This window comes from Narcine bancroftii, chromosome 2, assembly GCF_036971445.1.
Source record: "Narcine bancroftii isolate sNarBan1 chromosome 2, sNarBan1.hap1, whole genome shotgun sequence".
NCBI lineage: Eukaryota > Metazoa > Chordata > Chondrichthyes > Torpediniformes > Narcinidae > Narcine > Narcine bancroftii.
The window spans coordinates 141,583,067-141,605,710 of NC_091470.1; the positions used below are offsets into that span (position 1 = coordinate 141,583,067).

General features: G+C 39.9%; 1 protein-coding gene across 10 annotated transcripts in view; it reads right to left on the reverse strand.

Annotated features, from left to right (window-relative positions):
• cfap74 (cilia and flagella associated protein 74) overlaps positions 1-22,644 on the reverse strand; it is a 157,829-nt gene that overhangs the window by 53,916 nt on the left and 81,269 nt on the right. For all 10 annotated transcript variants that reach the window (XM_069918261.1, XM_069918259.1, XM_069918263.1 and 7 more), the window contains 6 exons: positions 20,260-20,349; positions 18,592-18,738; positions 16,575-16,614; positions 12,324-12,385; positions 8,475-8,597; positions 1,456-1,577 (listed from right to left, as the gene is read on the reverse strand). In XM_069918261.1, the coding sequence (XP_069774362.1) occupies positions 1,456-1,577; positions 8,475-8,597; positions 12,324-12,385; positions 16,575-16,614; positions 18,592-18,738; positions 20,260-20,349 (584 nt within the window). The remainder of the gene's footprint in view (positions 1-1,455; positions 1,578-8,474; positions 8,598-12,323; positions 12,386-16,574; positions 16,615-18,591; positions 18,739-20,259; positions 20,350-22,644) is intronic.

The following is a 22,644-nucleotide window of genomic DNA, read 5'->3' on the forward strand; positions in this document are numbered from 1 at the left end:
CTCGATGAAAGATGTACTTTGATCTGCTCGAAACCTGTTGGTCTTTCAGCATAGAGATGTCAGTGAGGGAATGCTTCCAACTGGCACTGGGTCCTTGCTGCAGGAATACCTGCTGAGGGATGCACTGTGGCTTGCGCAATCAAAGTGAGGGCGCTGTGGGGAAGTACCATAGTCTAGTGGACTCCCATTACTGGGCATTGAGGGAATGCGACCGAGGGGAAGTCCCTCAAACAACAGAGAGGGGAGAAATGACAAGGTGCCACAATGGAGGCAATGGTGTAAATATAAATGAATGTAACAATGTACAACAATGGAAATGAAATGGATACGAATAGAAATGAAGGGAGGGAAGAGACTTTACATGGTACTTTCTTTAAAATAATTATCATGAATAAAATCTATTTTTGGTTAAAAAATATTTTTCGACGCTTGCTTTGGACAGGGAGCCAGCAGGCAGCTAACATTCATATCAATTACTTCAAGTGGTGTTATATCCACGGTCACTGCTGTCAGGTCGCCCTTTTAGATGGTCAACCCATGGAAAGTAACTGGATCAAATGGAATCCCAGGATATGTTCTGAGAGCTGCACATATCAACTGACAGGCCATAGTTCCCATCTGTTTCAAGAAGGTCACCATCATACCTGTACTGGCAATAAGCACAATAACAGAGTTATATATCTACCAACCAGTGGCTCCGACATCCACCATCATGAAGTGCTTTGAGAAGCCGGTCATGGCTCAAATCAACTCCAGCCTGGACCTACTTCAATTAGCCTCCCAGCCAAACAGCATCTCCCGAGCTCTCCACTCAGCTGTGGAACATCTGGTCACCAAGCACACCTAGGTCAGACTACTGTCTAGGCCTGCAAGGAGAGGAGGAATGAGGATGATGATATTGTCGTATTGGATGATTAATGATACCCAGTCTTTAATTCAGATGCCTGCCTTTGCTAGGCCTGAAATGTTGGTAATAGATTTTGACCTCCACTGCGAGTCCGGCCGAGATCCTCCAGCATTTCTGTGTGTTTTTACTATAAACACAGTATCAGCAGACTTTTCTGTTTCACTTGCTTTTCTTTGAGCCAACATCAGTGTAAGAGAAGTTACTGGGACACACTTTCTAGCACAACTGAGACCACTCAAGACCAGAGAGAGGACAACACACTTGCAACCGTATGGCCTGTTTTCATGCTAAACATCTCTGTGACCGTGCCTCTAACATGGGCTCAGTGTGCCTAAAGGACTCCTTCTATGTCACAATAATGAAAGATCCTCGAAAGGCACTTCAGGTTATGATTACCAGGTCATACATTTGGAAATATCCATCGTATTTGAAAGGGACTGAAGCTATGCTGTTTTCCTTTGAAGATTCACTTTGTGTTTCACCTCCACCTTCCTTATACCAAATGCTTTCTAACATTAAGGGACATTTCTTATTTTTAATCAGCTTACCTGTTGTGAACACAAATGGCATCTTGATAAAGCCGGTCATACATGCAAATTTTCAAATCTATATTAGGATCTGAAACCCAGACAGGTACGTCAATGGCCTGAGCTTGAACTTTAATGGATATCTATTTTTAGGAGTAGAAAAGATAAATCATCAGGGCTAATCTGTGTAACCTACTGTGCTTAATTAAATAATTGTAATAGTTCCAAGAATGTGGTTGTTTTGTGTTGGGATTCAAATTGGAATAGCACAAGCTCACATTGTACCATGAAAATCTCTGCAAGAATTTTGTGGCATAAATATTTAAATTGATTCTAGAGGTCATTTATCTTATATAATTCTCATTCTGTGACAATGAATTTTTTTTTGTGGCCTGGCCTATTTTGTTCACTTTTCTGACGAAATTTACAACGTGCAGGAGACTAAAAATATTCCCGAATCTTACCTTTTAAAGCTGTAACATAAAAATATCAAAGCTTCAAATCCACAAACAAAACACAGATGAGAACACCTGTTTCTTTAGAATTAATTAATTTTTAAAAATATTAATTAGATTTGTAGCAGGCATCAAAAGACATCAATTCAAAATCCATCTTTTCATAATAAATGTAGTTTGTTTATCAATCAATGAACTGATAGAAATTATGACTCAAAAATATTAAATGATTTAGATATCTCAATTTTCTTAAGAAAACAAAGGAAGGAATATTGTGATCACCTGTAATCTATGATTGAAATTTTGGGAAATCAGAACACTTTGGGCAGAACACACAGGAATAGGATAGTCAGGAGCAAAGATGGTTCAACAAGTCTGCTCTATCAGTCAGAAACTGCTGATCTTCAACCTCGTTTCTATTTTCCATCACAATCATCACTTTCTTTAACATCCCCCAAAAAAACAATTCTTCTTAACCTTCAAGATATTTGGGTGCACATCCACGTGAAGGATCTAGGCAGATGTGTCTTGAATGAGCTCTCCGTGAAGAGTGATAAAAAGACGGTTTAAAAGTTTAAATTCAAGAAATTTTCTCTAGGATATACAAAATGACCAGCAAGAAACCAAGACTGCAAAAACAAAAATCTGAAGAAGCACCCAGTCCACTGGGATCATCGAGGGAAAGGCCAAAAAGGAGTGGCACAAGAGGTGCATGGAGACCCAATGAGCCCAGCAGCGCTGGGGGGGTTGATGCAAGATCTAAATAAAATCCAGAAGTGTGGAAAATGCAATAAAGAACATGTCAGAGAAGATGGGTGAATTCTCAAAGGCAATTGATGATTTAATGAATAGAATGGGCCAAGTGGAAGTCGACCTGGTTACAACACAAGAAAAGCTGAAAGCTTTAGAAGATGACACAAAAAAGTAGGACTTGGACAGGCAAATGTTGCTGGACAAGATTGACACACTTGGAAAACTTGAGTAGACTAACCACATTTGAATTATTGAAGTAGGGGACCAAAGGGCATGATCCAGTGATTTCTTTGAACCAAGGATCCCACGAGTGTTAGGAGAAGACTTGAGGAGAAGCGACTCTGGCTGGTCCTGGTAAAACTTTTGAGTTACTGAGATCGGGAAGCAATTTTGGGAGTAGCTTATTCCCAAAATAGATAATAGATAATATAATAATAGATTATTCTAAATAACATGGTGGCCTGCTGGGACAATGGTGGAAAGGTGCTATTCTTTCACAATTTTAATCCAAGTTTGATCAAGCAAAGGAAGGAATTTGATGGTGTTAAAAGACAATTGCGGTAAAAACCCTCTGTGACAGAGGGTTGAAGTAGCAGAGGGAAATTGATTTTTTTTCAAGTCTCTGAAAGATGCGGAGGAATTTCTACAAAGATGATGAGAAGACTGAAGACATTAGATAAGAAGACTTTATAATGGGACTGTTATATATTTTTTGAATGATCTTTTAATTATTACAAAATATCAATGTTATTGCAATTTGCACAGAGAGTTCAAGAAAAAGTGAAAACTTGGCAAAAGTAGTAGCAGGGTCGAGTCTTCAGTCTAAGGAGGAGGGGTAATGGCACCGGGAGAGGAACATTTATACAAGATGGTGCTAAAGGGATGAGTTCTCCTTTCTCGGAAGAAACTGTAGGCATTTTTCATGGGCTTCCGGGGTTTTTGTTGACAACATCATCCGAGCAGGGGCACTGTGTGTGTTTTTTAAAAGGGGAAAGACCACAGTATTATTTAAATAATAAAAAGTTTTATTGCAAAACAACATTTGTTTAAGAATTGGTATGGATAGAATTTAAAGTTTATTAGTCTTTTTGTTAACAGATTAAATGAGATTGTTAAAAGAAAAGGATCTTGGCACACTTAAAAAAAAAACTAAAGGTGGATGTAGTTTTTCTGCAGGAAACATATCTTACTAAACAGGAGCATGGGTGATGGGTGGGGCAAGAAATATTGTCTTCTTTTAGTTCAAAACTGAGAGGGGTAGTGATTTAAATTAATAAAAATGCACCAATAACAATATAAGATATTTTAGCACTGCTAAAGGCAGAGCTACTGAAATAAATGCTGTCCACAACAAGTAAACGAGTAACTGCCATTTATTCAAACCACACACGTTCCTTTGTGGGTGGGGGGGGGGGGGGGGTGGGGAGAGACAGAGTCTCTGGAGTGAAATCATAATGCTGCTGTGAGGACTGGCCATTGCCCTGGCAACGTGCTCCTGCAACCTAGAACTTCTGTGAGATGGGGAAAAGTCCATGTGCCCTGCCGCACTGGCTGTTCGCTACAGCGATTCAGCCCATCGTGTGTAGGGTTTACCCGGCTCGATACACCATATCAATTAACCAGGTGAGAAGATTAGTAATGGCATATTGCAAGATTTACGTAGAATCCTGGACTTTTATGAATATTTATACTCCAAATTATGACAATGAAGACTTTTTGAAGGATATCTTTCTAGAAACAAGAGAGAGAAGGGAAAATAAATTGGTTGGGGGGGGAGGGGAGATTTTAATAAATCAGTGAGAATGGTAACGAGGGTGAAAGCTGCAAAAGTGATGCTATCATTTATGAAAGATTTAAATTTGATTGATATCTGGAGGCAGCTCAACCCTGCAGAGAGAGACTACTCATTCTACTCAAGGGTCCATGACACACATACGAATGATTTATTTTTAACATCTGCACAGTTAAAAATCAGTGATAAAAATTGAGTACTTGGTGAGACTACTCTCAGACCATTCACCATTAACCTTCACTATTTCAATAGCAGAAAAATAAGAAAGTGTGTATAGAAGGCATCTTAGTGCCATGTTGTTGAAAAGGACAGAATTTTGTGAGTTTATTAGAAGATAGAGTTGTTTTGTGATACAAATCTCTCTTCCACTGATAAGTTTTTTTCATATGGAATATGCTTAAGGCTTATCAGAGAGAGCAAATTACTTTGTACACAAAAAATCTTAAAAGAGAATATACCACAGAAGTGGATGGTTTGAAGAAGGAAATAACAGAATTGGAGAAAGAATATCAAAGGATGGGTTTACAAAAAAAGCATAGACTCTAGAAAAATAAAAAGTTGAGATACAATATATTGCAAATTTACAGAAGAGAAAAAAACATTTTTTTCATTTAAACATTTTAAAAATATTATGAAGTAGGAGATTGAGCACAGATGTAGATGTTAACCCACAATCAGAAAGAGATCAATGACATTTTTAGACAATATTATACAAATCAGAATTATTATGAGCTGATAATGAGATGAATAAGTTTCTTGTGACTGTTGAGCTTCCAAAATTGGAGGCCAGAGATGAGATGGAGCTAGACGCCCCTTTCACAAGAGAAGGAATTGAGAAGGCTCTGAGCACTTTGCAGGTTAATAAGTCTCCAGGGGAGGATGGGTTTCTGCCAAATTCCATGGACAATTTAAGGATATGTTGATGCCTCTTATGATGGATTTACTGGATGGGGCAGAAGAGACTCAGAATCTTCCAGACTTTTTTCAACAGCTATGATTACAGTGTTGCCGAGGAAGAATAGGGATCAGTTAAAAACTTAATCATATAGGCCTATCTTGCTTCTGAATGCTGATTATGAGATATTGGTGAAGGCTTTAGCCAACAGATAGGGGCAATATTTACCCAAACTGATACATTCAGATCAGGTGGGATTTGTTAAAGGAAAACACTCTGCAAATAGTCTGAGCAGGCTACTTAATATGGCTAACTCAAAATTGAACTCTAGTATGATAGTCTCTTTAGACAGTGAAAAGGCATTCGACCAATTAGAATGGCCTTTTTTATTTAAAACTATGGAGAAATTTGGTAGAGGTAGAAAAATTATAAATTGAATAAAAACTCTCTGACAAACCACAAGTTAAAATTATAACTAATAGTCTAATGTCAGCAGTCTTCCCTTTGAGTAGGCAGGGTTTCCCCTGTCTCCAGCACTTTTTATCCTTGCAATTGAATCAATGGTGGAGATTACAAGGAGAGATCTGGACATAAAAGGCTTCAAAGTTGAACAAGAAGAACATAAAATTAGCTATTTGCTGATTATGTGCTTTTATACCTATCCAACCTAGTTGAGTCCTTAGAGAAATTACAAACACTATAAAAATATGGAAAAATCTCATGTTACAAAGTTAACAAGGATAAAAGTGAATTAATGCCATTGACAAATTTTGATTCTGAAAAATATCAAAGAGGAAGTCGATTTAAATATTTAGGAATAATGAATGATAATAACTTAAAGAATTTGTATAAATTAAATTATACTCCTCTTTTAGGGAAGATAGGAAAGGATTTGGAGAAATGGAAAGATTTACCGATTACTTTGGTGGGAAGGGTTAATTGTGTTAAAATGAAAGTGATGCCATGATTACAACATCTTTTCCAATCATTGCCTATTTCTTTGCCAAAAAAAATTATTTAAATTACTAAATAACTGTATTAGACAGTTCCTTTGGAACAATAAGGTGCTGAGGATTTCATTGGAAAAGTTAACGTGGGACTATAAGCTGGGGGGGGGCTTAGGTTACCGGATTTCAAAAAGTATTATTTGGCTGCAGAAGCTAGATTTCTTTCATACTTCTTTGAAGAAAATAATCCCCGCTCCCACCCACCCCCACCACTCTTGGATTCAAATTGGACTGTACTCAATAAGAGAGGGGGCAGCAAAAGAGATTTTTTTATGTGGATTGTTAAGTTAATAACAAAAAAAACTGATAATCCCATATTAATACACATGATTAGTGTATGACAAGAACTCAATGAGTGCATTGGGAAAAAGCAGGGATATTGTTAAGAGTACCATTATGTAAGAATGTGTGGCTGACTATGAATGTAGGTAATAAAATACTAAACTCCTGGTGTGACAAAGGAATAAGAAATATTGAAGACTGCTATGTAGAGGGAGTTCTTATGTCTTTTGATCAACTAAATCAGAAATATAGCCAAGCACTTCTGCTTCCTCCAGCTAAGTCATTCTTGAGAGAAAGATCCCACCTGAAATTAGTGAAATGGAACAAAGGATTTGGGTGGGCAATATACCTAAATTTATAACAAAAATGTATTTTGCTCTCCAGAGTGAAAGTGCAAAACCAAGTCTGCAGAGGTTAAACGAGAGATGGGAGTTGGACTTAGGTGTTGTAATATCAGAAAGATGTTGGTCTGATTCGTGTTTGGATAGTATGACATTAATTATAAATGCAAGATATGGATTGGTTCAGTATAACTTCCTATACCAATTATATCTTACACCACAGAAGCTACATAGGTCAAAATCTGAAATATCAGAGATGTGTTTTAGATGTGGGATTGAAGCAGGAATGTTTTAACATGCTATGTGGTTGTGTGTGAAGGTGAGGCCTTTTTGGTAGGATGTCACTGAAATGTTAACAAGGATAAAAGGGGCGGCCTTTGAGGACAACCCAGATTTTATCTTTTGGTTAATTTTATTGAAATAAGTAATAAATTAACTAAATTACAAATTTCTTTTATCAAAGTAGCTTTATCAGTGGCTAACAATTCTATTACATCTACTTGGAAGTCCAACTCTTCCTTACCCATAGCACGTTGGACTGCAGAGATAAATAGTTGTATACCTATGAAGAAAATTACGTACAATTTAAAAAAACCATATATGGCAACCATATATGGACCCAATTATAATAAGAGAAAATTACATTTTTTTCTTTGGCTTGGCTTCGCGGATGAAGATTTATGGAGGGGTATGTCCACGTCTGCTGCAGGCTCGTTGATGACTGACAAGTCTGATGCGGGACAGGCAGGCACGGTTGCAGCGGTTGCAAGGGAAAATTGGTTGGTTGGGGTTGGGTGTTGGGTTTTTCCTCCTTTGTCTTTTGTCAGTGAGGTGGGCTCTGCGGTCTTCTTCAAAGGAGGTTGCTGCCTGCTGAACTGTGAGGCGCCAAGATGCACGGTTGGAGGCAATATCAGCCCACTATGGACCCAATATAATATTTACAGATCTTGTTACAGTATCAGCAGATGTGACTTCCTCGATTTTTTTTATGGATAGTATGTATGAGCTCTAACGGTGTGTGATTTTATATTTTGTAGGAAGGGATTTTTCTTTGTTTTTTGTATGAAAAAGTTTAATATATTGTGATATTGAAGATTTACTATGTATATTTATTTAAAAGATGAAAAATAAAATAATAAAAAACCTTCAAAATATTGAATGGCTAAGCACCCACAACCTTCTAAGTATGGAATTTCCAAGTTACTCTTGCCATTAAATGAAGGAAGAGTTAGAGAACAGCCATGTTGAAAGTGCTCTACAGCCTGGAGCTATACAAAGTACATTGGCTTCGACACAATAACTCAATAAAGAAAAATCTGGAAACACAATCAGGAGCCATTCACAAAGTCCCGGTTTAAGGAATTTTTATTTGAAGGGGCACCGGGAATTTTTTGTTACATTAAGGGTTCTACATTTATGGAACTTGAATGTGTTGTCTCCTGATTCAGAGACAAGTACTCCACCAATTGAATCAAGTATGGTCCTGAATTGTTCCACATTGATGGTATGACTTACATTTTTGTAGGCTCCAGAAAAAAACACCAACTCCAAATCAGCCTGCACATAGCCAGGGTCTGTTGGCAGAAAGATTATTGGTAACTTGATTGAAGAAAATGGGTCAATCATATCCTTCGTAACCTAAAATAATTCAGTAAACAATGGCAATAAAATAAACCAGTTGCAAAGGCAATGTCTTGGAAATTGGAGATTTCAGGTATTACTTTATAGGAGACTGTCAATATATGCCCTGCAACCACGATAATGCTAAGGTCTAATAAGTGCGTTCCTGATCCCAAGCACCATTCTTGATGAAAGGTTCAGCCCAAAACACCAAATTTCGTGACTTGTTCATGACAATAAATTCTGATTCTGATAACATTGAGTGTCAATTTCTTTCCAATGATGATGCCTGATTGCTGAGTTTCTCCAGTAATTTGCATAAATGCTATAATTATGTTAAAATAAGTTTAAAATATTCAGGTTCAAGGTGTTTTTATGTTCACTTAAACCTTTCATTGCTAATCCTTTATGGGAAAGTTCAGAACTTGCCTCTCATACTGACCTCATTTAGTTTTGTCATATCCGCTTTGAAGTTTTCACTCTTTGATGGTTGTCCTACACAGACAGCACTTTAAATGTTTACTCCAATAAAAAACCTTTACTCCAAAGACTGCGTGGCTGCATAATTTTAACTACTCAGGTGAAACTGAGAGGAATTAGTTATTACCAAGAGACTGAAATTTGCCTTTCATCAGGATTTTCTCAAAAAAGTCAACCATTTTTTGATGCATGTTTTTTTGAGTGAAAATTGTACCTTGTGTTCTAGAGCCCTCTTGTAGTTCTAGGAAACTAGAATCTGATGGAAATATCAGAGATATAACATAGATTGTAAATAAATTCAATGACCAGGAGTTGAATACTCAAAACAAACAAAGAAAATTTGGAAGTCATGTATGTCAAGAGCAAGAGGCAGTTACAAATGAAAGTGAACAATTTTGGTGTAAAAATGAGAAGGCTATCACTGGGAACTCTAATACAAGGAGCGTTTTTACAAGGGAAACTCAAGAAAGGATGTGAAAGTTAAGATGTTAGGTGATTAATTGAACCTTGTGTATAAAAGAGAAGCAGATTTGGGATTGGCAGTTGACTTGCCATTCCAAAGAAGCAGATTTTGTTTGATTGGATAAATTAATCATACACATTACAACAAAGAGCAACTTGGGGAAATTCCTCTCCAATTCCTACAGATGATCAAAGTTAGTGCAGGAGTTCATAGTAAATAGTATTTCTATCAGGTTTAAGAGTGATCTCAGGTTCATTCACCATGAGGGCCAGCTCTCACTTGCAGCAAAACACTCCCACTCTTGTAGAACAAGAAGGTGCACAATGATTTGAATTGTAAGAGAGTGACCATCTACCATGGTGTTCAGCCATAAAAGGAGGCTCTGGGAAACTGTGGGACGAGATAGGGCAAGAAGCAGATGGTGAGACCGTAGGTTTGGCCACCTTTCCCTTGGCTTTGAAATATTGTTCTTCACACACACTGCATGAAAACCTGGTGTTTCATCGACTGCCAGTCATCTGCTGCTGGTTTCCCTCACCACTATTGTTGCTCCTCCCTCACTTCACTTGAATGACCAGGGAGCATTTCTGGCAAGGCATTCCAAGTATCCAAAATTCTGTGTGTAAAAAATATACCCCTGATGTCTTCCCTAAATTTCCCTCCCTTCACTTTGTATATATGTCCTCTGATGTTTGCTGAACCTGCCCTGGGGAACAGATGTTGGTTGTCCACCCTATCAGTGCCTTTCATAATCTAGTAGAGCTCTGTCAAATCTCTGCTCATCCTTCTTCGCTCCAAAGAGAAAAGTCCCAGCTCTGCTAACCTTGCCTCATAAGACTTGTTTCCCAATCCAGGAAACATTCTGGTAAATCTCCTCTGCACCCTCTCTATAGGAAGGAGGTGGAAGCTATGATAAAGTTGTAGCACATTATAGATATACTATAACTTCCATAAGTCTAACGATCCAGCACGGAACATCATAACATTAACCTCTCTGCCCCCTTCCATTCATTCGAGCACATGGAGTTGGGCCAGCCAAAATCTAATGTGTATTAAAGCCTATTTATTGTTCCTTACTCAGCCTTTAGAATCATTGATAGAGCGTATCAATTTAATACACATTAATTTTCCACATGGGATGGACAAGCTGCTCGAAATCTAACCACAGATGCCCGGAGCTGCTGAACAGTACGAGCAGTGGATCGCCTACTTCACAAATTTTCTCGAAGTCGCACATTAGGATTAGGGTTAGGGCCTGGTGGACTCAGATGAAAAGAAACTCAAGGTCCTGCAAACTAGAGTGGGCCACCGAGTGCACCCAACCTACCCGGAGGCCATGGCTGAACTCCACAATCTCTATCAACTCCGCCTGAAAAAAGTATACTCACAGTATCAGCTGGCCTTGAAGAGACAGCAACCTGGTGAGTCCATGGACAAGTTCCTCCGAGCACTGTATGACCTGGGGAGAGACTGCTGGGGCACTGCTACAGCCCCCGTGCCTGTAGCCCAGTGTGTGGAGGTGCTTGTCTGAGATGCCTGTGTGGCTGGAGTGAGCTCTGACTACAATCATCAATGACTGCTCGAGGAGGACAAGCTGCCCCTGAAGAGAGCCTTCCAGCTTGCCAGGACCCTTGCCGGTAAGAATGGGGCCTCCACATGAGGACCGTGAGTGTCACCATATTGGTAGCCAGCGTCATAGATGGCTTCTACAATAGCGAGCCATGACCCCGCCGCTGTGATCGGACACCCAACGTGCCGCTACTTCGGCCAGCTGAAGCAGACCAGATAACTCTGTCCGGCTAAGGAGGCGATCTGCTCGGGTTGTGGAAAGAAAGGATATTGCCAGTGTGTCTGCAAGTCGTCCAAACCCTCCTGAGTGAGCAACGCATAACTGTCGTCACATCCGGCCCCGAATGGCTTGACAGCATGCACAACCCGGGAGTTGCCATCTTACCTAGCGTCTCCTCCACTTTCCTAGGTGATGTCATCTCCACCTTCCACTGCCCGGTCGATGTCACTTCCTCCTTCTTCCTCAAATGTGACAATGTGGTCTGCATGGAGGCTGTCATCTTACAAATCAGGCTTCCCCTCCGACAGTGACAATGACTCGATCCTGGTTCCATAACCCTGAACCAGTCCAGACCTCATCCGAACGCCTACTCTGATGGAGATCGAGGCAAATGGGAAAAGGACAAGCTGCCTGTTCAACAGTGGGAGCACAGAGAGCTTTATCCACCTGGACACTGCTCTGAAACAGCATCTCACTGTCAGACACATGAGCAGCACCATCTTTATGGCTGAAAAGGACCAATTCACAGAGATCCGGGGGTACAGTGTAGCATCATTAATAGTGGGGGTGAGGGGTGAATGGTATGATAACTTTCATTTACTTATGATGCCACAGCTGTGTGTGCCGATACTCCTGGGCCTCAACTTCCAGAGCCAGTTTAAGAGTGTAACAATGGCATTCGGAGGACCGCAACCACCCATAACGGTACACAACCTCCTCCCCCTGACAGCCAGAATCCGCATATCTCCTCCATCACTATTTGAGATCCTGACCCCGGATTGCCGGTCCATCGCAACAAAAATCAGGTGCTATAGCCCCGAGGACCAACCATTTATAAAGTCCGAGGTGCAGTGACTCCTGGCGTAGGGGATCATAACTTCCAGTTCAAGCCCATGGCGGGTCCAGGTTGTGGTGGTTTTTGTGGTGGTCAGGGGCAGACCCATGAGCATATAGAAATCTGCACAAATCATGAGAACTCCATTCATCTCACCACCATTCTGATTGTTCCTACCTGGCCAATTTTGATCTCATTGGATATTGGGTGACCAATGTCAAACAAATCCTTTCCATTGTCTGGAAATTAAATAAATACAAGAGGGCATTAATAATCTTAACAGAGTATCTGCAGGTAACTAATTAATTTTGAATATAAATAGAAATGAAGTAGTGCTTTTAACGAAAGAACAAATACACTTTGGTAATAAGCATCTAAATGAGAAACCATCCCGGGATACACACATGCAAGTCATTATCATCTTATTAGATGGTTTCGAGTTAAAATAGCATTGAATTTTGCTTATATCACACTTGGAGTCTGTATAGATGACCTAAAATGCTGGAGGAATTCAATGGGTCACAGTATTCATGGAAGGCAAATATGCCGAAACCCTTCATCAGGAATGGGAAGACAAGAGGGCAGAGTTAAAAGGTGATAGGAGGGAGGGGAGCATGAACTGGCAGATGACATGTGAATGCAGGTGAAGTCATAGAGGAGGAGCAGTGAGAGAGGCTCTCACAGAACTCCTGTCAAAGAGAGGAGGAACATTTTTTGAGGGTAGGCATTCTTTGAAGAGATTTCACAAGAAAGATGGTAGAAGTAGGAAAAATGGAGCAACACACAAAATGCTGGAAGAAATCAAGATACAGAGATACTGGTAAAGGTGTGAAAAGGATTCACAAAACCAAAACCAAGAAGCTACACGGGATCTACATCAGAAAAGTTCAAACAATTTCTTCCTGGAGATTAGGCTGGAGATCCAATCCCCATGGGGAGCTGATTGATCATCTGATGATGTCTGTTCCCCAGCTGAGTAGCAACACTGAGTCCCATGAATATCTTTTGTTTGCTCCAGTCGCTGGGCATTACAAAGTCTGGGAAAGCCAGATGCCTACAGTTATGCCAGCAAAGTAGGCTAAGTGAGAGACTATAGGCAGATCTTGACTGACATCTTCCAAGGAGCAGGTTGCCTCCTGACCTCTATGCCAATGCAAAAATTGGACACACACGAGATAGAGTCAGTTTTAAACTTCCCCTCTCCCCCATCTAATGAACTGAAATTCAAATTCAGCTATTGTGCCCCCCCTCCCTCCCCACTGACTTGCTGAACCCAATTATGCACCCACATAAATGTCAGGATGCTTTATAAGTAATTTCCCTACTGAAACAAGTAAAAGTAGATTTAAATTTAGATAGCCAGCATGGTTACAGGCACTTCCAGCCCACAAACACATGTTGTCCAAATACACCAATAATCCTACTGCCCCCATATATTTTGAAGGGTGAGAGGAAACTGGAGCCCCCGGAGGAAATCCATGCAGACATGAGCAGAATGTACAAACTCCTAGCAGTCACCGGTGGATTAGAACCCAGGTAACTGGCTCTGTAACAGCGCTGTGATAACTACTACACAAACTATAGACTCTTATTTTCAATGCTTTAAATTCTAATTAAGGTTGAATATTACAGATGCTATTGTTTCCATCTTTCCGGTGACTCCCAATTCAGGAGGCAGCCATCAGACCCACTGTTTCACAGTATGAGTGATCCAGCTTCAATCCTTTCTGGTGCTGTCTGTGTGGAGTTTGCACATTCTCCCTGTGACCCCCTTGGGTTCCCCTGGGTGTTCTGGTTTCCTCCCTAACTTAAAATTTTGCACGTTGATAGGTTAATTGAGCACTGCAAATTGCCTCTAGAATCTAGATCAGGGGTGGCCAACCTTTTAATTTTTAATTTAGACATACAGCACAGAAACAGGCCATTTCAGCCCATGAGTACAGGGCTGTAGGTTAATTGGGCGGCCCAGACTCATGGGCCGAGATGGCCTGTTACCGTGCAGTATGTCTAAATTAAAAAGTAAAAGGTTGGCCACCCCTGATCTAGAGGAAGTTGATGGGAATGTGGGGAGAATAAAGTGGGCCAGGCCAGCATGTATAGAGGCAGGTAGTCAGTGCTGGGTGTAGACTCAGTAGGCAAAGGGCACTTTTACATTACTTCTCCTCTAATTAGGTTTTCCACATTTTGTAAAAAAAAATGATGTATTTTAAAATGAATGGAATCACCAGATGTAATGGTCCAAATATGGAAAAAATTTTGAATATTTAAATAAATTATTTGTTGATGTTATTTGTTTTCCCACACCAAATAGGTGGGATCAATTATTTAGAATGTACATTGTGAAAGCCATTCACAGCATCATTAAAGCAAAAGTAATGGAAATGGAAACTGTATTGTTGACATTTATGTCCACCGAATTCTTATCAGTAAAACTGGGTGGAAAGTGCCTGTGCAAGCTGTGTCCATTTATATCAGAATTTTCCATCAGCTCCTGCAACTGTTTCGGGCCTTAACTGATGCTAGTCTGTCTATTTACAGGGGTGTAGAGCGCGTCGAAAGAACCAAAGACTTGTTGATCCAAACCAAGGGTTTTATTAACTAAAAGACTGGAGCATATCACAAGTAGGTCAACCAGTCCAGAATGACCTGGTCTGGTTAGGGGCAATCCTTTAAGACCTTCCAGTAGGTATGGCTACGCTCTCAGCCAATCACAGTCATCCTATACTACAATCTGTACATATACACATTGGTGATAGAATCTGTAGTATCACACAGGGTTTGTGTGAATCTGCTCTCAAATGGAGTTGGGCTATCGGGGGTTCAAATGGTGTTCACCCATTAGCCCTTGACCCAATTTTAACTAAATTATTGTCATTATGCCAAAGTAGTTGTAGTCATGAGCATCTTTTAAAAAGATTAAAAATATAATCCAAGCATAATTGTCTTGAATAATGCTGCTTTTATCAATTTTTTTTAACTGAATATTTTGTTCTATAGTAATCTGTAATGATATCCACCATTTCCAGATAATTTAAGGTAATTCCAGGTGCAAAACTCTCTTCCAACTTTGACACGGGACACAGAATGACATCATTCCTTTTGCGCCATTCTAGAACATTATAAAAGCAAGTGAACCATGTGGCCCTGGGAATGTATAGTTATGTCCTTCAATACTCCCAGGACAGCAGGACCTTTACTAGCACAGCACAGGACCAGGTCAGGTGTAGGTGGTTCACTTGCCTTCATCTTTGGGATCTTGATGTGCTCAGGCCCCTATCATACCATCACTCTACCAGCAACTGATTTTGCAACCCGCTGTCCTCCTCACCCCATCATGAACAGCAATGCAAATACTCCCCCAGAATGCTAATAGTTGCTCTCTGATCTCTCCCAAACAATCTCATCACTTGACATAGCAGTCTCTTGATTTTCTCTCCTCTCACCCTTCTGAAATTCTGGCTCTCCTTTGCACATCCCTTCACATCCCAGTCTTCCAAAACATCCATCTTCCCCCACCCTCCATCTCACAGGCTGATGCCCCGCTACATTCCCCTGCCGCATTCTCAGCTACTGCATGAGCCTAATTAAGTACAATGCGCACTTTCTTGCTCCTTGCTGCTGTGCTCAATACCTTACCAACTGCAAGCACTACAACCTCTTGGTAATATTCTGTAGTTAACAAAATATAATGTTTTGATCTTGGAACTTGAGCTATATCTGTGATCTCTCAAATTTATTTCTTCAATATATAAAAATATAATTTGAATTGGCACTTTGTGGGGCACCTATGCCCGTGACAATCAAGACAGTGGGAGAACAATTTTAAAATGCCCACATGACTTTCTGCAGTCCATGTATTGAAAGTGTAAAATGATCAATTCTGTACACATTCATGGATAAGTTACTTGGTGGGTCCAAAGCTACACAAGCCCTTGTGTGGACTGAACAGACATTGTGTGTCATCAGTACACAATGGGACTTTGTGCTATTGAGGTGTGTGGTGAGGATCAAGTGGTTTGGTTACCCTCTCTAGGCACATCATCTTCAAAACAAAAGATCCTTGGGACTATGGTGAAGGAATACAGTGTACCTTAATTGCCAAGTTGCCCCGTAACAACCCACAGTCAGCTGCTGCAACTGAAGCAAGTGTCTTTCTTGGCCAGGGGTTCACGATAGTGTTCTGAGAGTACTGGTAAAAGCTGATCAATCACACTGCAGGTGGCCAGTGGCCTCTGTATGCAAGACCAAGTTGTTTGGAGACCATGCTACAATCACAGGATCTCCATCAATTTTAGATAAATTTCCATGGCGCCATCTATCAAACCTTCACACTTTGGAACAGAATTTCTGGGCCTTTGTGAACCTAATTTCTTTCTTTATATTTAATGAAGGAGAGTGGTCACATTAACCCAGAGCCACGCAACTTACTTTCCTCATTTCCTGTTGAAGTTGTCTGTTCGCTTCTTGGCTAGAAAAGCAGTGAAACCATGTTATAAAGCAGCCAGTCTAAATAGGAACAGTTCTAAAAGTACAGAATAGACAAGGCAAGTTTTTCAAGCTTGCTCTGGCTTTTATAGCTTCCCTGAAATTAACCTCAATTTCATTACCTATTTGGTCAACCTTATCTAGCCTGGTTTTCCTTGAATTCAATGATTCAGGCTCTGTGGCTGCCTGAGGTATAGAAATCCAAAGATTCATGATCCCCTTAAAGATAAAATTCCTTCTGATCACCATCTGAAAAGAGCAATCCCTTATTCTGAAACCATGGCCTGGAGTTTTAGAAACCCCCCAAGACAGAGAATATTCTTCAAGATTAACCCTGTCAACCTTAAAACCTTATCAACTTGTCACTTCTTATTCTTGAAACTTCCATGAGTAGAGGTCCGAACTGGTTAACGTTTTCTCACAACTTCTTCAGCAAGGTCATTCCAAGTCATTAGCTCTGATTTTAAGAAAAGTTGGGAATTGGAGATGTGAGGGATGTGACAGTCTGTCTACAGCATTTTCAGTGTGACATCCTGGTGATTTTACATCAGTAAGATTGCCTGACTGTGCAGCTATTCATGTTGGGAAATGGATAATCTGCCGATTCCACAGGCCTAATTGAAGTATGTCTGCTTCTCTTAAACTGAGCTGTATTGTCACTTTTCCATGTCACTGTTAAAAGTATTTCTCTGTGTTTATACTGTTTCTCTGGAGCACCTGGTGGAGACAAACAGGGCAAGGACTTACAGTTTTCAAGGGGAATTTGTGCATTCCCAGGGCATGATCCAGACCTGGATGAGAAGCATCCTGAGAATGCTGAGTACTGGCCAAGAGGTTTGATGATCCGATAAAAGCAGCAAAGGCAGGAACAGTATTCATGTCTGTCAACAATGCCAGCTAATATTTCTTTGAATCACTCTCTATCTCCTTCTCTATCACTCTATAGCATTAATATTCCTTATATTAGTCTTTTCAGTATGGACTGATCCCATCTGGGTGAGAAAAACTAGTCAAGGAGCAGCCCCACCCAGAGCTCTGTTAAAACACTTATTAAAGTTAACGAAATACTACAAATATTGTGTACACATGAATACTACAAAAAAAGCATTAGATCTGCTATGAAATAACTAAAAGTATGATGTAAACTATCACAAAATGTTCTACTTTATTTTCTCACTCTCAGGCGCACCCCTACTCTCACTCTTTCTCTCTCTCCCCCTATAAATGGTCAATTATAATTTGTGTTCTCTTGCAACTTCACTAAATGGTCTTAGTCCATGCAGTTAGTTAGAATGTTGTGCATTTTGCCTGATACAAGATATTGAACTGTTTGATTAAGGTCTATTTGATGTTCAACCAACAGCACAACAGAAGAGCTTTGATGAAGAATAAATCTTGATTCTAATTGGACACTATACACGAGTTTTTCCCACTGATATTTATGCCAGATGTCATTCAAATACCAGTTAACAACAGACCCAGCCACACAAATGCCATTTTGTTTTCTGCATCTGCAATGTCTCCTTGCAGGGCCCCAGAAGGAAAGTTTTGTGATGGTACAAACATTGTTTTTTTTAGTTAAACAGCATGGTAACAGGCCCTTAAGGCCCTCAAGCCTGTGGTGCCCAAATATACTAATTAACCTACAACCCCAGAATGTTTTGAAGGGTGGGAGGACCACCCAACATTCTTTCAGCTCACATGCTGTTTGGAAAGTTTGGCACTGTTACTGGGTTCACACACACCACCTTAAAAAGAAGTTTCAGTCACTTTTGCATTGTTGTTGAAGACCTGACTATACACCTTTCAACATCTATTATTTCCCAGCTGAATTAATAATTATCATTCCACATGCTTTCAAAGGCAATTCAAACACTTGAACAGAACAATTATTTCATTTTTAAATTTGGCATGGCTTCCAAACATCAAAGCAACTTTGATATCATCTGGGTATGCTTACCTCTTTAGATACTGATGTAGTGAAATTCAATCGGAGAAACTCAAAGTAAGTACCCTGTGCTCCACGATTGGTCAGATTAATAGTCTGTGAAACTGTTTCACCAATAACATGGGGGCCAAAATCCACAAATGTTTTATCCACTGAAAGCTGCAGGAACCAACAAAACATTTATTATTCTTTCCATGGTTGAACAGCATTTTCTTTTATGTTTAACCCTTTAGTTGCAGGCTTAAGATGACCCTCTAACCCTTTATTTAAAGCAATTTAACACTTTGTATGCCAAAGCCCTGAATGTAACTGGAAAAGTCAAGAATAGCAGCGCTGCCACTGGTGCGGACACAGAAAGAGATGATGAGTGGGATCATGGTGTTTCAGAACTTCTCCGCCAGGTCTGAATGCCTGGCCATCCCATTCCTGTACGTGCTTAAATCACCTGCAGAGGAGGACCAGTGAAGAACCTTGGAGGTTCATGTCCAAGACAACAGTGACAGCTCAGACTTTGAGAGTTGATGGCTCTGAGGAAGCTTTCTCAGTGGGCTGGCACAGGGCACCAAAGTGGGTGAACAGCAAACCCCACCAACCTCCCACCCCCACCCAATTCCATGAGGATGTCTGGGAGATGAACCTACAGGAAATGGGCCAGAGTCCAGCTAGGGGATCAAGAGCTGAAGGCTTCACCCCAGGCCACTGGCTGCTGGAAACCAGGTATCAGGACTGGAATTTGTGAGGATGCCAATGGCAAGCATTACTCTGGAAGGGTCTCGAGCTTATAATTGGGATGAATTAGGTCCATTTCTAACGACATTAAGCAGAAAAGTTGTTTTGTGCCTTACAAGATTAGTGGCTGTAAGAGTCATGTGTTTTGTGAACATCCTTCATAATATACATGGCACAACATCCAGTACACAATTCCATCCTTGCAGTGTTAGGGGAGTAATTTCAATAAGTCCCCGATTGCAGAATGTGGAGATGGGGAGCAGGGATTGACATTAATGGAAGTGATTGGCATTTCAATCACACGCTGAGGGTGAGGCAAAGGAGAAAGGTGGGAAACAGGTGTCTGTGGGATGATGGAGAGCTCTAAGGCCAAAGGAGGCCTGGTGGAAGAGAGGGGTAAGAAGAAAATATAATGGGAGTCACTTCTGGTGAGTCAATGTTCTGAACTCCAGGGTAATTGACCTGTTCAAGCCAGTGCTTTTTACACTGAGCTTTTTCTGAAGATGTTTCCAATGAGTGGCCTGCATCATTGAAGACCACTAATAAATACAGTTTGAAAGGGATATAGAAAATAAGTGCTGAGGAGGTGACAAAGATGATCAATGAGAGTAGTGTGATGAATGTTGCCTTTAGTAAAGCATTGAGAAGATCCTTCATGGAAGGCTGGTGAAGAAGATTAAGTCACATGGGTAAATTGGATCCTAAACTGGCTTTGTCATAGAGGGTAGTGCTAGAGCTGTGCTACCACCTCCTGGCTGGAAGACAATGACGTGACATTCCTCAAGGATCAATGCTTGGACTTGAGGCCCTGGCCAAAAAAGTTCAGTTAGATACCATAGGTTCTGCAATTCAAAGTAGCCAAGGTTGTATCACATTATGAAAGGTTATTGTGTTATACATAGACACTATAAACACAAGACATAGAAGTAAATAGTTTGTTCCAAAACTTACATCACATTTTTTTGTTGTACACTTAAGTGGAACAGCAAAGGATCCTGTTTGAGCTCGGAACATTAATTCTCCTTCAAGATCTTTATTTTGCTGAGTTCAAGCATAAAAAAAAAGACTAAGATTTTTGTAGGGTTTATCAAACATCTTCCAACAAATGCTATTTTTGAAATACTTTTCCATTTCCCTCTTTAAATCTCTGTTTCTTTTCAAATCTTTTGCTGGCAGTTTTCATCATTAGTTTTCTCTCCCTTGAACTTATCTCATATGTCTGCTATATCATGTCAGGAATAAATGTGTGTCCATTAATATGTAGAAATGCAAAAAGAAAAAGATTAACAATAGTTAATGTAGATTCCTTATAAACCGAAGCAAAAAAAGTTATATTGATGAGAAAGAAAATGGCAACAATATGTATGTAATATTGGGCAAGTTTACAACCGACATGTGGGAGTTGTTTAAGGACAAGCTAATTAGAGTCCAGGACCGGCTAAGGGAGCAACAAGGAAAGAGAACTTTAGATGATGATAGAGATCAGGAATGCAGGCAAAAGGAAGCATATTTAAATTATTTGGGAATCTAAAATGTGACAGGGCTTTTGAGGAGTATAAAGATTGCAGGAAATTTCAAAGGCTGAAAGGGGTCTCAAAATGACATTGGTGAGGAGGATTAAATAGAATTCAAAGCATTTTATACTTGGGGTCTGACTCACAAGAAGAGTAATTTCTCAGTCGGTTCGCATCCATGGTAATAATGTCAGCGGCCACTGCCAGGAAGTCTTAAAGACAACGTAGCCAGAGTTCAAAAGTATTCGGTTCGATGTTGAGCTTCTCAGGTTTCAGGTACTGTTCCGTGGTTTTTTTTAAAAAAAATTAATAAAATTGATGCACCATCAATAATCACAATAGACTGAAATTGTGAAACTGACAGACTTTTATTAACTATAGAATGGAACAGACATCAATCTCCTTGACTGATCATAACAAATAAAAGATAGAGTTGTAGAGAAAAGAAAGAAAATGGCACCAAAGAAGGAAAAAGTAAAAACAACGGGAAAAAGAAGAAGGCGCCGGAAGAGAAAGGAGAAGGCCTTACCTGCAAGAAGAAACAGGGAGCTCGTTCTCCGAGGTTGGTGATGATCCTTCAGAGTCGCGACCCCTTGAATGCTGGCTGCAAAAATGGCTCTCTGAGCCAAACAAAAGTGCGCAACTGCTCTCAGCAGGAAGAAGAGGAAAGCGACAGGAAAAGGAATGAAAGGAAAGAAGAGCAGCAGCAGGAGCCCCAACAGATGACTAGCTCAGAAGAAGAGGACCAACAGCAAGAAGCCCAGCAAGAAGAAGCCCAGCAAAGTGAGACAAGCAACTCATCAGGAAAGTCAGAAGAGATACAGATGCAAGAAAGAGAAGAAGACAACACAAAGACAGGTGCAGACACAGAAGAGGAAGAAGAAGACCAAGATCTGCACAGAGAAATAGAAGGTAAAACAGATGGACAGAATATAGATAAAGTTTTTTTTCAAGAACAAATGAGACCATTAAAAGAATGGTTGACATTAGAATTTAGTGAAATGAAAAGAAAAATGAAAGTACAGAAAAAAAAGTGTATAGAATAGAGCTAGTCATGACAGAAATAGGGAAAAGATTTAAAAATGTGGAAGAACGAGAAACAGCTGTAGAAATGGAAGTGAATGACTTAAGAAGAAAATTGGATAAAAAAGTTAAAGAGTCACAAGAGTTTTTAGCTCAGAAAATTGATATGTTGGAAAATTATAGCAGGTGAAACAACATAAAAATAGTGGGCCTGAAGTAGGGTGAAGAAGGCACAGACATGAAAGAATTTATAAAAGAATGGATCCCAAAGATCCTGGGAATGACAGAAATACAGGAAGGAATGGAAATAGAAAGGACACACGGAACACTAGCTCCAAAACCACAGACACATCAAACACCAAGATCCGTTCTAGTAAAATTTTTGAGGTATACAACAAGAGAAAATATAATGGAGAGGCAAGGAATAAAATTAGAGAAGACAATAAACCATTGGAATACAAGGGTCAAAAAATATTTTTTTTACTCAGACATAAGTTTTGAACTCTTAAAGAAGAGGAAGGAGTTTAATACAGCAAAATCGATCCTATGGAAAAAAGGTTATAAATTTATGTTAAGACATCCAGCTGTGCTTAAAATATTTATCCCTGGGGAACAAAACAGACTATTCTCGGATCCGGAGGAAGCACGAGAATTTGCAGAATGCCTGGAGGACAGAAGGAGAGATGAAGAGATGTAACAAGAATGAAGAATGGCGATAAAATACATATAAAGATGTAAAAATAATGTATATGAAATGTGATATAGAGAATTTAGGTTAAAAAGACTTAAGTTAAAATGT